The sequence below is a fragment of the Mobula birostris genome, chromosome 27 (genome assembly GCF_030028105.1).
Source record: "Mobula birostris isolate sMobBir1 chromosome 27, sMobBir1.hap1, whole genome shotgun sequence".
Lineage (NCBI taxonomy): Eukaryota > Metazoa > Chordata > Chondrichthyes > Myliobatiformes > Myliobatidae > Mobula > Mobula birostris.
In genome coordinates this window covers 31,582,378-31,598,767 of record NC_092396.1, presented here as the reverse complement: position 1 = coordinate 31,598,767, position 16,390 = coordinate 31,582,378, and the positions used below count along the sequence as shown (strand labels likewise).

The window sequence follows — 16,390 nt, the reverse complement described above, 5'->3', positions numbered from 1 at the left end:
CAAAGTTTTAAAATTACTTTTTATTTTGCCATTGACTGAATCCTTCACATGAACAAAATATACGATATTGTCTTGAGATGCCACAGGAGTGGCTAGCTACAAATACTGCTCCCCCTTGACAGACGTTGCTTTCTTTAAATTTGACCTGTAATTTAAAAGAAAAAGCAGAGCTTTAGTAACTTAGATAAACTCTTTGATCATCTCATCACAACCCTGTCAATTGTAATCAGGTAAGCCTGTGGTACCAACATCTTGAGCTGGCTGGTGGTGCAGTGGCATCAGCACTGGACTTCAAGGCAGATGGTCTTGAGTTCAAACCCAGCCAGGTCCCAACCTGGGCAGCAGCAGTATCTGAACAGAAGAAAGGCTGTACACTTCTGTATACAGGTCCCATGAAAACCCTATGGACCCTATAGGTCATGAAAAGTCAGAATTGACTTGATGACTGGCCAACATCTTCAACTACAGCAGGACCGATAGACCAAACAGTCTGTTTCCTGTAACATTTAAGTATTCCATGAACAGGATATAATTTGCACTCTCAAATTCTTTGGTTGGCCATCCTTAAACTGAGTGAAATCATATTACATTTTGGTTAGTACCTACTGCATCCACGGGTACCAACAACTACAGGCTCTAAGTCACTTTGCATTAATATATTAATTTTCTAGAGGTGCTCATACCAGGCAAATTCAACAGCAGTACCTCATTCCCAATAACTACAGGGCTTGTAGACACCTACCGACCAGAACAGTGACATCTACAAGCTCCCCATCAGCGAGGCTCTAAAAGCAACTCGATAGCCCCTTGGCCATCATAACTTATCAAGTTTGTTAATGACAGATGATATGCTAAAATAAAAACAATTCATATTTAAGTAATTAAGGACCCTCACCACTCAGGGCATGCACTCGTCTCTTTGCAAGAGGTACAGGAACCTGAAGATGGATGCTCAATATTTTGGGAACAGCTTCTTACCCTTTGCCATCAGATTTTGAAATGGTCCATGAAGCCATAAACCCTACCCCACCACTTGCCTCTCTTCTTACACCATTTATCTTTATATATTTTCTATTGTGACTTATTATAAATTTTCATGCACTGTAGTGTACTGCTGCTGCAGAACAACAAATTTCACAACGTGTGTCTGTGATAATAAACATGTCTCAGATTCTGATTTACAAACTGCCTTGGAGGGAGTGGAACGCAAGGCAACCATGTACATTAACTATACTATGTAATATTTAATTGCAGCTTCTACACATGCTCTGCTTAGCAAATTCTGCTGGGTTCGAGAACCCAGCAGGTACTGGGTTCTCCCTCTGAGTGCCTGACTTTTCTCTGGGTGTTCTGGTCTCTTCCAATATCCCAAAGCCATGTGGCTTGGTAGGTTAATTAATGACTGTGAATTGCCCTACGTGTGTAGGTGAGTGGTAAAAGGTCTGGCAAATTGATTGTAACGAGGCTAAAGAAAACAAAAATGAGATCAGTTTAGGATTCGTGTAAATGGATCGCTGATAGATTTGATTTATTGAGCTGAAGGAAATGTTTCCATGCTGTGTGAATACGTGCAAGGTATAAAAATAGGAATGTAATTAATTTAAATTGTGTAATACTTCTGTCATGGGATATGATTTAGCAGTTTAGATGGATGCTGCTTCACTTGACTTTTGCTTCCTTCTCCCCTGCCTCTACTCCCACCTGTGGTCACCACTAATATCCATTTTTACAAAGCACTACCTTCATAGATCAATTGGAAACTCTTCATATCCTGGCAAATGACTTACGATCGTCAATTCTCTCTGATGTCTCCGTGGTAGCAGCTCAGGGAGTGGAGGTATGCACAGAAAATGAGAAAATAAAAGCAGCAAGCTTCTAATGCCTTGCCTCCTGTCTTGTCGCTAACTCTGTATGTCCTTGGGACGCTAGGTTAATGCTGAAAAATTACTAATTCTTGCTTTATTGGAGCATCTTACATAAATTGTGATTCCAACCTACTCTTTGGCTGAGGATAGTTGAGATGATCTGTAGTACAACTGGCTCCTTCTTTCTTCATTTGGACAGGAGCAGCAAAGGAAGGACCCTCCCAAGATTGTGAGGCTCGCAGATGCCCATCCTACAAATAGGGCCGAGCCAAACTCATACCTGCAAACATCAATGGATAAGTCGTTACTGAAGGAAGCTTCATTCTTGCAGAAAACTGACACTTAAGGTCTAAATAATATTCTCTTCTGCCTTTAAATATATAATAATTTTTAAAATCCTGAATGCTGAACAAATTGCAAATTTGATGGGTGGCCAGAATCTCAAACATATTTCTCTGAACAAATTTTAACCCATGGTATATACTTTCTTAATGTTTATACCTCTAAGGAACATATTTCCATACTGTGTGCATCTCTGTGAATATGTGCAAGGTATAAAAATAGGAATGTAGCAAACTTAAATTATATAACTACTTCCAGATTATAACTGGAGCAAAAAAAAAACTGGAAATCCAAAACAGAAGTATATATTGTGAGAAACACTCAGTGGGTCAGGCAGCATCCATGGGGAGAGAAAGAGAATTTATGCTTTAGGTTCAGCACCCATCACCAGAACAGGATTGTTAAGGAAATAATCTTGTTTTGTGTTGCTGGGGGGGGGGGGGGGGGCAGTGGGGTTCGAGGGACCAGAGGCAATGGCTGTGATACTGTGCTGGCCAGTGTTATCAAAGTAAAAGTTGGTTGGTAGTTGACATTAGAAGAAAGAAGTTAAAAAACTTTAATCCATGAATAGGGACAGTGGGATGGTAACTTAAATTGTTGAACCCAATGTCAAGCTCTAGTGTCCCCAGACAAAGATGAGGTGTGGTTGCTTAAGCTTTCACTGAACGTTGCTTTACCAATGTAAGTGGTCACAGCCAAAAATGTAAGAGTGAAATGGGACTGGAGAGTGACTGGGAGCTCAGGATTACCCTTGTGAACTGAAAAGAAAGTGTGATGTAAAGTGGTCAAGAGATGTTACATGAAGTGGTCACCCAATTGATATTTGTTTTCTCCAGTATGGAGGAGACCACACTAAGAGCATTAATGCAGTTCACTATAGATTGGACAAAGTGCAAATGAATCACTTCTGTATCATGAAAGATTGCTTGGGTTGCAGGATGGTGAGTAAGGGAGAGGTAAAAGGTGTTACATCTCCAGCGCTTGCATGGGAAAGTGACTTGAGAGCATTTGAGGAGATGGAAAAATGGGCCAGGGAGTTGTAAATATAACATCTCTTTGGAATGCTAAAAGGCTGGTGGAAGATGCACCTAGGAATGGAATCACATTGAAATTGGCAGAAATTATGGAAGATAATCCATTAATTATGAAGGATGGTAGCTTGGAAGAAGAGAACAAGGGGGACTATCATTGTTCTGGTTGGGAAGAGAAAACGAAAGGGCCTAAAATGCAGAAAATAGAGGAGATGTGGTTGAGAACCCTGTCAACTTGATAGAAGGATAGCCATAGTTAAAGCAAGACATCATAAAGACGTTGGTGTAGAAATCTCATCATTAGAGCAGATATGATGGAGGTACAGAGAACAGAGTAAGCAGACAAGTGGAAGGAGATTTAGTTGAGATAACTTTGGGAGCTGATGGGCTTATAATAGATACTGTTCATCAACCTAATTCTCAGAGAGAATAGGGGTGTCAACAAGGTGAATAGAACCGTTGTTTATGGATTGGGGAAGATAAGAACAGGGTAGAAATTAGCAGCAAAATTAATGATGTTTCAGTAACGTGGCTGAAAATGCTATACCATTACAACTATCAATATAAAAAGATGTAGAATCAGACTCGAACAGGACAGTGTGTAGTAGTTTTCCAAATTGGGATGGGGAGGGTCGGGGTACGATGGCTGTTATTGCCCTAGAGCTGTTCCCAGCTTCCCTCTACACAATAGCGCAGTTTAACAAGAATGATTTCAGAGGCAGAGTTCAGGATCATTCTCCCAGGTTCTTATCTCCATGGATGCTGACAATGATCACATTGCAGAAACTGCAACTTCAGACAACATATAGTCTCCAGGTATTAAAGATAAGTAAACAGAAACTTCTTTTCTTTCGTCTCTTCATTGAATCATCAAACCAGAAATAGAGGTGTGATGGCTGAATGGGGAGAATTAGGACAGAGGTAACAAAGTTTTGGATAACCTAAGGTTTGTAGGCAACAGAACACCACTTTGGATTGGTGCAGTTACACTTAGAGGCAACAAAGAAACAGATGAAGCTCCAGCAACAGAGGAGACTGGGCCAGCCCAGATGTGGGTGGGCAGTTGTAGTTATGGTGCGGGTGTGAGGTCCAAAACTGAATTCCAGATTGGAAACAGTCTGGTTTCATACCGATGCTAGGGAAGGAGATGGAGCCGATAGCTCGGAGCACAGATTGATACTCGGACCAAACACGATAGCTTCAGTCCCCACGTTATTCAGATGAAATATTTGTTCATCGAGTATGAAAGTCAGTTGAGCAATCTGCCAATTTAGAGAAAGCAGGAAATCAAGAGATATGATGGTTGAAGTGGTATGTGATCAAAGTATACAAGAAATCTACGCTATGCCTTCGATCAACATTCCTGAATTGTATTGTACTGATGAGAACTGGCATCAGATCATGCAAGCCTTTGCTTCTAGCTCTTTGGTTCTGACTGGATGGATAAGACTTGAACAAGGCAAACGTATACCCACCCAGCTGGATATTATTCGAAAGACACTGGTGGAGACTGTGTGGTCAACCTATCAAACAGATGCAGCCATGTCCAGATAGGTAATCATATATGATTCAATATATCACTTGTGATGTCATTGTTGACCATCATCACAGCAATATCAATATGCAAATGAACAGTAATATCACCAGTAAATAATTTATGTGTTTTATTTCATTTCCTTGAAACAACGCAGTTCTTTAGTTATGAAGGTATTAGAGAAGGGGCTGATGACATAGGGCAGATGGAGCGGCCAAGTCATGTCAGGAGAACTCCTGAAGAAGCCCCACCAAAGCCAACATCATAATGGAGAGTCCCTGCAGGACAGTGGTCATACTTAGATAGAGACAGCACCAACTTACATGACAATGCACACAAACCTCCATCCCCCATCTGTAAATCACTTAGGGACACTCATTGCTGGCAAATCCATAAACCACATCAATCATTTCGCCCAGGACAAAAGGAGAAGAGATTTTTAATCTCCAGGACATGGGTTAATTTGTCTCAATATTGTCTTAAGATTAATTTTTGCTCATGTTTCTGTAGTTGAATGATCAATCCATACAATCATTCTTGTCTCTGCGCTATTTACCTGGCATTGACTGGTGTTAGAGGGTCAAAGAACTCATTTGAAACATTCGTTGCATACCAAGATACTGCCACAAGGGTGCAGAGTCCTGTGGGACAAACAACAAGACAGGAGTCAGGGGTCAGTTTTCAGTAAAGCTTCAAGTCAACAGTAAAGACAGGAATGGGCAGACTGCAGTCTGGCTTTGCACGATTAAAGATGGCCAGGCAGGAGAAATTAATATCTCACTTGTGTAACTTTCCTCATCTTCAAGCATCCTAAATGGAAATGTGTCCCAAAACAGACCAATACATTCCCAAGATTCAATATCTACTGAGCTCTCCAATTGCAGGTTAAGCAGTGGGAATACCAGAACTGATCTCTGTGATCCTGGGACAGAAGGAGGGATGGGGGAAACCAATCAAATCCCAAACCACATACAGTGACACTACCTGGAATATCTAAATAAATAGACCTCAACCTTAAACTCACACAATAGCAATGTACTGCAGATGCTGCAAATCTGAAACAAAAAAGTAATGCTGGCGATACTCAGAAGATCAGGCAACATCTGTGGATGGGGAAATTGAGTTCATGTTGCAGGTCTTGCAAACTTTTCACTAGAAGAAAAGATTTTGAAGAATGCCCATCAGCTTTAAACATTAACTCTCCACGGGTGTGCTTTCATCTGTTGAAGCAGAATGTGATGAGGATACCCATTACTTACTCTTCTGCATTCAACAGGCTGTTCACTTTCAATTTCAGGACATCTATGGAGGGTAATAATGGGTCAAGAGTAGAAGTACTGTAGGATCATGCTGTACAACACAACTAGCTTTATGAGGGCACTTTGTAGGAAATGCCAAGATACAAGGGGTGATTGATAAGTTCGTGGACTAAAGTAGAAGGACTCAATTTTAGAAAACCTAGCACATTTATTTTTCCTACATTTACACAGTCCAGCGGTCGTGGAGCATACAGATCCCTTCTTTGTAGAAGTCGGCGTCTTGGACCTCCAGAAGTGGCCACAGCAGGGGTGATTGATAAGTTTGTGGCCTAAAGTAGAAGGAGATGAGGAGAAACTTCAAACTATCTGCACTTTCACTCAAAGAGTTGAACTGCATGTGCATGTAACGAGAGCTGCATAACTCATCTCCTTCTACCTTAGGCCACGACCTTATCAATCGCCCCTGCTGTGGACCACCTAGAGGTCCAAGATGCTCTCGTTACATTCACGTGCAGTTCAATTCTTTGAGTGATAATGCAGAAAGTTTTAAGTTAATAACTCATCTCCTTCTACCTTAGGCCACGAACTTATCAATCAGCCCTGCTGTGGACCACTTCTACAAAGATGGGATCTGTATGCTCCACGGCCGCTGGACCAAGTGTGTACATGTAGGAGGGGACTATGTAAAAAAAAAATATATGTGCTAGGTTTTCTAAAATTGACTCCTTCTACCTTAGGCCACGAACTTATCAATCACCCCTTGTATATCTGGTGTATGCTAACAATATTAGCTCATAGTATTTTAACAATACCCCATTAGTAACAAATAATATTCAAGACCTCTAAATAATTAAAGCATCAATAATATTTATTGAAAGCAATCCAAGTGGAGGATCAACTCTGCATGGTGCAGAGATCGTCATAGTCCAAAAGAGTGGCCAAGGTATTACAATAAATAAAGTAATTTTAAAGTGATTCCACACATGGGTTGTTGCAAGTCTGCAGACTGCAGTAGAGATTAAGGATTCAAGTGATCAGGAGTACCTTTTGAAATCCAGAAACACAATAAACAAGGGACACTGTGACAGGGCAGAGATGGGGCAAGATCATCTTCAAATCACATTGCTAAAGTTACTAAGTCCAGTGACTGCAGTGAGGTGGGGAAAATATTGAATGCATTATAACTGTTATAGAAAAAGCCAGCTTAGTAAAGCTACAGCTACAACCTCAGGTCAATTAGTATTTTGTGGAAAGTATTCCTTTTACATAATATGGGATACACAATTAAAAAATAAATTTTGCACTGACCAGCCACGAGAAAGAGGACACCTCCTGAGACAGCAATCCTGCTCTTGGTAAGGGGGTTATTGTCTCCTACTTTTGTGCATTTCATTCCAACCACACTGACAATGATGCCGATAAATCCAAGGACAACGGAAACAATCATCAGGGCCCGGGATGCCTGGATGTGGGCTGGAAGCAGGAAGAGGGTAAACGAGAGTTAGCCAAGAAACCATGCATCATTTGGTCCACTTCAGCGCAATCAGGGTTTTTAAGACTATTCCAATTCACAGAGCAGATGAAAAGAAACATTAATCCCTTCATGTGTAAATATTTACTATACAAAAATAACCAGCTATTTTCTGATCAATAATTCTGCCTTTCAAACACTTTCAGAAAAGTAACATTAAATTCAGATTTTTAAAAAATTTTTGGACATGGCATATATAATGTGAGATCTGTTTAATAACGTACACGAGAAAATCTGCAGATGCTGGAAATCCAAAACACACACAAAATGCTGGAGGAACTCAGCAGGTCGGGCAGCATCTATGGAAAAGACTGAATAGCCCTGAAGAAGGGTCTCGGCCCGAAAAGTCGACCGTTTTCTCTTTTCCATAGATGCTGCCTGACCTGCTGAGTTCTTCCAGCATTTTGTGTGTGTTAGTTTAAGAACGTGTTTGAAAATTCAGAATGTGTTTTTCTGAGGAGTAATTTAATTTCTCTTCAATTGTACGGATGCTTAGTGAGTGTGAGATGTTGAAGTAGTTAATTGTACTGCACAGGCGACAATTATACGTCATAGCATGTAACCCATTAACAAACTGGAAGAAATAATCATGACCCGCTAGGAACTCATCTGTGAGCGAAATGGATTGAGAAAAATCTGCCCGCCCATCACAAGTTAAGAAAATTGGAACCTGTTGAAGTTACTCCATCCCAAGGACACCAATAACCTCTGCTTACCTTTCTCTGGGGTTACTAACCCTGGGTGCATTTACAATCACACCATCCAACCTACCAACCCCTCTCACTCGCCCACTCCCACTCCCGCTCCCGCTCATTGGCTCAGTCCATGTCGCTCACAGATGAGTTCCCAGCGGATTGGTGCATGCCAATCCTCAGGGGCCCTCATTTTAAACCAATTGAAATGTGAAATTTTCTTCTTCCCCCACCCCCACCACCCACCCACCCCAGGAGTTGGTCCCCATCCCATCTGAGTATTAAACAATACTTTTCTACCACCTCGTTTTTTTTAAACTAAATAAAGTTTTCAAAGTAAAAGGCAACACCTCCCTTAATGATTTTCCTTTAACAGATTTTTCTCCGGGACGGTCCTGATGATAGAGATACAAAATAATTGAATCGGTTTAGTGTGTTAATCCCCGTCTGAATGTGTAAACTAATAAACAAGCACATTTTTTACGCTTTTGCAATTAACTTAAGTAAATGCCTAAGGTACTTATCCGTTATCCACAGTGATCCACTTTATGCAATGTTTGAAATTATTATTTGGCAGAAGGTTCTTACCGTTAATTTTAACTCTAGCCCTGCTTGCCAGATGATACCGGACATCAAAACAATGCAGACATTAAATCAATCCATCACAATGTAACTCCACACACAGAGAGCCGTTCAAAGCGAAGGCGCAAAGCTTTATATGTGTACGTACCCTCCAACAGCAACAAGGAGTCGTAGACTTTGCACTGAACTTGCCCGGTGCTTTGGGAAGCGCAGGACATCCACAGACCCTCGTACAGTCCCACCGCGGTGATTATCGCGTCCCCGGCATAGGAAGACTGTTTCCACTGGGGTAGCGCCGTGGTGGAAATAATCCCGACCCAGCCTCCCAGCGCCAAGAAGTACCCCAGCAGTTGAAACCCCGAATTAGCCATCGCACCCTCCTCAGCCCGAATTATTTCCTGTTCCCCGTTCCCGTCCAAATCCCAGTCAGGGGAAAATTCTCCCGTCTGCACAGGGTCTCCTCAGAGATAGGCAATGGTGTTAATGCCCCAGAGACTGATAACGGGATTTGTCCCGGATTATAGCAAACAGCAGTTTGAAAAAAAAACAAACGCCAAGTAATAAATTTCTCACCAACAGAGGACTTGACGTGTTGAAGGCAGATGAAGCCGGCCAAAGACGATTGGTTCTCTCTGCAATTCAGCAACTCCCTCCCGGAGATATAGAAAGAACCGAGTAGGAACCGAGCCCCACACAGCCACCGGGAGTCAACACGCTGCTCTAAACATCTCCTCAGTGTGTGTCCTATTGCACTGATTTGAAATATTTAGTAATGTTTCATTCCTTTATCCCCTCTTTCCCAAAGGCACCAAGTTTGCCAACTTTTTCTGGAAACGAAAAATATGCAGATGCTGAAAACTGCGCTGGGAAAATGCTGGAAATATTTGATAGGTTAGGCAGCATCTGTGGAGAGTGAAGTTTCAGTTTGCAGGCTTCTGGTCCCAGTTCTGATGATGATGAGGCCACCCGGTTAGTCTTGGACACCCCCTTTAGGCGTCTTCATTCTGTCTCCTTCACCTCTGTACCTATTTCTTTGGCAAGGGCAATGGTGAGGCAGTACTTGGAGTACCGTGTCCGGTTTTGATAACTCTGCTGCAGGAAAGACATCATTAATAAAGAGAGCAATGAAGATTTGACATGTCGTTGCCAGGATATTGAGTTATACTGTATGCTCGGACTTTATTCTTGGAAAATAGGAAACGGAGGAGTGATCTTATGGAACTGATGGGGTACAGATTGGGTGAATGCATAGTCTTTTCTCCAGGGAAAGAGAATCCAAACTAGAGGGCATACTTTCAAGGTGAGTGGGAAAAGATTTTCAAGGGACCTGAAGGACAACTTCTTCACCTAAGGGTAGTCTGCATGTGGAGCAATCTGCCAGAGAAAGTAGTTGAGGCTGCCAACAGATGCTGAGTTCCTCCAGTTGATGCTCCAGATCTCAGCATCACCAGTCTCTTCTGTCTCCATTTATTCACCATACCTGAACAACCCACTGATAGCAATCTTATAACCATATAACAATTACAGCACGGAAACAGGCCATCTCAGCCCTTCTAGTCCGTGTCGAGATCTTACTCTTACCTAGTCCCACCGACCTGCACTCAGCCCATAACCCTCCATTCCTTTCCTGTCCATATATCTATCCAATTTAACTTTAAATGACAACATCGAACCTGCCTCAACCACTTCTACTGGAAGCTTGTTCCACACAGCTGCCACTCTCTGAGTAAAGAAGTTCCCCCTCATGTTACCCCTAAACTTTTGTCCTTTAACTCTCAACTCATGTCCTCTTGTTTTAATCTTCCCCACTCTCAAAGGAAAAAGCCTATGCATGTCAACTCTATCAATCCCCCTCATAATTTTAAACACCTCTATCAAGTACCCCCTCAACCTTCTATGCTCCAAAGAATAAAGACCTAACTTGTTCAACCTTTCTCTGTAACTTAGGAGATGAAACCCAGGCAACATTTTAGTAAACCTCCTCTGTACTTTCTCAATTTTGTTGACACCTTTCCTATAATTCGGTGACCAGAACTGTACCCAATACTCCAAATCTGGCCTTACCAATGCCTTATACAATTTCAACATTACATCCCATCTCCTATTCTCAATGCTCTGATTAGTAAAGGCCAGCATACCAAAAACTTTCTTCACCACCCTATCCACATGAGATTCCACCTTCAGGCAACTATGCACCATTATTCCTAGATCCCTCTGTTCTGCAACATTCTTTAATGCCCTACCATTTACCATGCATGTCCTATTTTGATTAGTCCTACCAAGATGTAGCACCTCACATTTATCAGCATTAAACTCCATCTGCCATCTTTCAGCCCACTCTTCTACGTGGTCTAAATCTCTCTGCAAGCTTTGAAAACCTACTTCATTATCCACAACTCCACCTAACTTAGTATCATCTGCATACTTACTAATCCAATTTACCACCCCATCATCCAGATCATTAATATATAATGACAAACAACATTGGACCCAGTACAGATCCCTGAGGCACACCACTAGACGCCATCCTCCAATCTGACACACAGTTATCCACCACTGCTCTCTCTGGCGTCTCCCATCCAGCCACTGCTGAATCCATTTTACTACTTCGATATTAGTACCTAACGATTGAACCTTCCTAACTAACCTTCTGTGTGGAACCTTGTCAAAGGCCTTACTGAAGTCCATATAGACAACATCCACCACTTTACCCTCGTCAACTTTCCTAGTAATCTCATCAAAAATTTCAATAAGATTTGTCAAACGTGACCTTCCACACACAAATCCATGTTGACTGTTCCTATATAGACCCTGTCTATCCAGATAATTATATATACCATCTCTAAGAATACTTTCCATCAATTTACCCACCACTGATGTCAAACTCACAGGCCAATAATTGCTAGGTTTACTCTTAGAACCCTTTTTAAACAATGGAACAACATGAGCAATACGCCAATCCTCCGGCACCATCCTCGTTTCTAATGACATTTGAAATATTTCTGTCAGAGCCCCTGCTGTTTCCACACTAACTTCCCTCAACGTCTGAGGGAATATCCTGTCCAGACTCGGAGACTCTTCTCTCTATTATAGCTACTTCTCACTTATCAAATGCCGCTTCAAACTTTGTCTAGTTGATTTCATTCACCAACCCCCACCCCACACCTTCCCCATTACCAACACCGTTTTCTCTTGACGCTTGTCTTCATGTGGGGCACATAACTTACCAATATGCATGTTGGACATGTAGGAGTAGACCAGGGCATCTGTTGGAAACTGACACAGTCATGGGAAAGCATGCAAACTCCACACAGTCAGCTTTATTGTCTGTGGGTCTGCCACAACCGCCTTGCCTTGGAGAAAGAAGAGGATGCTGGGATCTGAGACAACAAAAAAATTGCTGGAAGATTTCACCAGGTGAAGCAGCATCTTAGGAAGGAAAGGAATTGTTCCTGTTTCAGATTTGAAATCCTGCGTCCTGAAGTTTGGATATCTATAGTATACTCCAAATAGTGTGACTGCCTCCTTGCTGATCCCTAGATTAATACATAGAGCTTCATTTGATATAAAAACGGAAAATTCAGTTTCTCATTCTCCACAGATACTGTCTGACCTGCTGAGTGTTACCGACATTTCTATTAACATGTCAGAATTGCAGCATATATAACTTGTGGTTTTTCATTTGACAATGCTTCTTATGCATCATCCCTTCTCACAGCAGTAATTGTTTATATACCCACAACTTCACTCTTCTTCCTACCTCTTTCTCCCCCTCTCAGCTGTAACCCCTTTTGGTAATAATGTTAACCTTCTATTGGCTTCAGAGGTGTGTGATACCATTCTTCCACATGTCTATCAGTGCACTCAACTTATCAGCAAAAATTACATTTAGTATATTGCTGTGTAGCACAGAAGATCTCCTTTCAGTGCATCAAGAAGACAGCATTTATCTCTAAGGACCCTTACCATCCAGGACAGTCAAATGAAACCAAATCCTTAGAAAGAGGTGACATAGGATCAGAAGATGCAGAATCGTTATAGGTAGAGGTAAGAAACTGCAAGGCAAAAAGAACCCAATGGGAGTTGTATACAACCCCCCCAAAAAATAGCCCAGATGTGGGTTATAAATTTCAATAGGAGATAGTCATGGGGGATTTTAATATGCAGGTAGATTGAGGAAACCAGGTTGGTGCTGAATCCTAAGCAAGGGAATTTATGGAATGTCTATAGCTTATTGAATGGCTTTTTAGAGCAGCTTGTGGTCGAACCCTCTTGGGAAAGGTGATGTGTAAGGAAACAGATTTGATTAGGGAGCTTGAGGTAAAGGAACCTTTGGGAGGCAGTGATCATAATATGTTAGAATTCAGCCTGCAGTTTGAGAGGGCGAAGATATAGTCAGATGTATCAGTATTACAATGGAGTAAAGGGAATTACAGTGGTATGAGAGAGGAGCAGGACAAAGTTGATTGGAAGGGGGCACTAAAAGGGATGATGGCAAAACAGCAATGGCTGGAGTTTCTGGGGGCAATTTGGAAAGTGCAGGATAGGTACATCCCACAGGTGAAGAAGTATTCTAAAAGGAGGATGAGGCAACTGTGTGTGACAAGGAAAGTCAAAAACAGCAGAAAAGCAAAGGAGAGAGGATTTATTATTGCAAAATTTTGTGGGAAGTTGAAGGATTGGAAAACTTGTAAAAATCAAAAGAAGTCAAATAAAAAAAACCATAATGAGAGAAAACATGAAATATAAAGGTAAGCTAGCCAAAACTACCAATAAAGATACTAAAATTGTTTTCAGATATATAAAGAGTAAAAGACAGGTGAGAGTGGATATTACATCACTGGAAAACAATTCTGGAGAGGTAGTAATGGGAGAACAAAGAAATGATGGGCAAACTTAGTAAGTACTTTACATCAATCTTCACTGTGGAAAACACTAGCACTGTGTCGTAAATCTGAGAGTGTCCGGAGGCAGAAGCTATTACTAAGGAGACTGTGCTTGGGAAGCTGAAAGATCTGAAGGTAGATAAGGCACCTGGACCAAACAGACTGCAGCCCAGGATTCTAAAGGAGGTGGCTGAAGAGATTGTGGAGGCATTAGTAATGATCTTTCAAGAACCTTGAATGGTTCCAGAGGACTGGAAAAATGCAAATGTCACTCCATGAAAGGAGGAAAGAAGAAAGAAAATTACAGGCCAGTTAGCCTGACTTCAGTGGTTGGGAAGATGTTGGAGTCCACTATTAAGGATGAAGATTTTGGCTACTCGGAGGTGATTGATAAAGTATGCCAAAGTCAGCATGATTCCTTTAAGGGGAATTTATTGACTTTCTTTGAGGAAATAACAACAGCATGGACAAAGGAAAGTCGGTTGATATTGTATAATTGGATCTTCAGAAGACCTTTGAAACCAACAGAATCAACAAGCTCATTCGTAAGGCCAGTGATATTGTGGGGATGGAACTGGACTCTCTCGAGGTGGTGTCTGAAATGAGGATGCTGTCTAAGTTGCATGCCATCTTGGACAATGTCTCCCATCCACTACATAATGTACTGGGTGGGCACAGGAGTACATTCAGCCAGAGACTCATTCCACCAAGATGCAACACAGAGTGTCATAGGAAGTCATTCCTGCCTGTGGCTATCAAACTTTACAACTCCTCCCTTGGAGGGTCAGACACCCTGAGCCAATAGGCTGGTCCTGGACTTATTTCCTGCATAAATAATTTACATATTACTATTTAACTATTTATGGTTTTATTACTATTTATTATTTATGGTGCAACTGTAACGAAAACCAATTTTCCCCGGGATCAATAAAGTATGACTATGACCATGACTATGAAAAGGTGCCACACATGAGCCTATTTAACAAGAAAAGAGTCCATGGTATTACAGGAAAGATACCTGCTTCGATAGAAGATAGGCTGTTTGGCAGGAGGCAAAGAATCAAAGTAAAGGGGTCCTATTCTGTTTGGCTGCTGGTGACAAGTAGTGTTCTTTTGGTATTGGAACCACTGCTTTTCATATTATATGTCAATGATTTGGATAATATAATTGATGGCTTTGTAGTCATGTTTGCAGACAATACAAAGATAGATAGGTGGAGAAGCAGGCAGTGTTGATGAAGCAGGGAGCTGCAGAAGTACGAGAAAAATTGGCAAAGTGGCAGAAGGAATATAGTGTAGGGAAGTGTATGCTCATGCACTTTGGTAGAAGGAATAATTGTGTAGGGTATTTTGTAAATGAGGAGAAAGTTGAATAATCAGAAATGCAAAGGGACTTGGGAGACCTCATGCACGATTCCCCGAAGGTTAATTTTCAGGTTGAGTCAATGGTAATGAAGGCAAATGCAATGCTGGCATTCATTTTGAGAGGACTAGAATATAAGAGCAAGAAGGTTATGCTGAGGCTTTATTTGTCAAACCACAGTTGGAGCATTGTGAGCAGCTTTGGTCTCCTTATCTAAGATAGGATGTTCTGGCATTTGAAAGTGTCCAGAGGAGGTTCATGAGAATGATCCCGGGAATGAAAGGGTTAATGTATGAGGAGTATTTGATGATTCCGGGCCTGTACCTTCTGGAGTTTAGAAGAATGGGGTTGGGGGGAGGGTGAAATCTCATTGAAATCTGTTGAATATTGAAAGACATAAACAAAGTGGATGTGGTGAGGATGTTTCCTATAGTTGGGGAGTCAAGGACAAAGGGCACATACTCAGAATAGAGGGACGTCCATTTAGAACAGAAATGAGAAGGAATTTCTTTAGCCAGAGGCTGGTGAATCTGTGGAATTCATTGCCACAGATGAATGTGGAGGCCAAGTCATTGAGTATATTTAAATTAGAGTTTGATAGGTTCTCGGTTAGTCAGGGCATCAAAGGTTACAGGGAGAAGGCAGGAGAGTAGGGTTTGTGACAATATTTCAGCCATGTTGGATAGGCCGAGTAGACTCGATGGGCCGAGTAGTCTAATTCTGCTCCTATGTCTTTCTTATGGTCTTCTCATTAGTACTCTCAGGGAACAGGTACAAAAACACTCAACACTTCTTTCCCTCTGCCGTCAGATTTCTGTATGCTCCATGAAATCAGAATACTACCTTGTTTTTCATTTTTTGCACTATTTATTTATTTCTATGATTTATAGTGATTTTTTACTTCTATACTGTCTTGGTGGTGCAAAGCCACCAATTTAACGTTGTATAGGTCAGTGATAATAAATCTGATTCTGATTCCTTTTTGACCTTTATTTTATCTGCTGTTTAACTCTTTTCACTAATCTTCTGCCCCGTTTCCATTTCTGATTTTCTCTCTTCAAAATCTTTACTCAGTTTTGCATGACCCTACCAACCTTGTTCACATTTTTATTAGAATTGTGTTATTGATAAGTGGTGAAAAGTGGACCTAGCTTTACTCAAACTCTTAATTGCAAAGACAATGTGCATTGTATTCTAGCTTTTGGTATATGAGTTGACCAATGTCAATTAAACTTCTCTTAATTCTCTGAGTTCTTGACTTCAGATTTCTCCTTTCGGAGTATTGGTTCTGAGCTTTCACTATGA

The 16,390-nt window shown here is 41.3% G+C and overlaps 1 protein-coding gene across 1 annotated transcript; it reads right to left on the bottom strand.

Annotated features, from left to right (window-relative positions):
* Window positions 1-5: 5 nt before the first annotated feature.
* On the bottom strand, window positions 6-9,380 carry LOC140188775 (claudin-19-like). The gene is made up of 5 exons (XM_072245398.1): window positions 8,985-9,380; window positions 7,340-7,504; window positions 5,329-5,413; window positions 1,999-2,145; window positions 6-145 (listed from the first exon to the last, which is right to left on the bottom strand). The coding sequence occupies exons 1-5, from the start codon at window positions 9,205-9,207 to the stop codon at window positions 97-99; spliced, it is 669 nt and encodes a 222-aa protein (XP_072101499.1). The 5' UTR covers window positions 9,208-9,380; the 3' UTR covers window positions 6-96.
* Window positions 9,381-16,390: the final 7,010 nt, after the last annotated feature.

Excerpts from the sequence above, each read along its gene's own strand:
- LOC140188775 (XM_072245398.1), bottom strand. The coding sequence starts at position 9,207 with ATGGCTAATTCGGGGTTTCAACTGCTGGGGTACTTCTTGGCGCTGGGA. Across the intron at positions 2,146-5,328 it reads CTAACACCAGTCAATGCCAG|GTATGAGTTTGGCTCGGCCC; the intron begins GTAAATAGCGCA and ends TGATGTTTGCAG. Across the intron at positions 146-1,998 it reads CAACTATCCTCAGCCAAAGA|GTCAAATTTAAAGAAAGCAA; the intron begins GTAGGTTGGAAT and ends TTTAAATTACAG.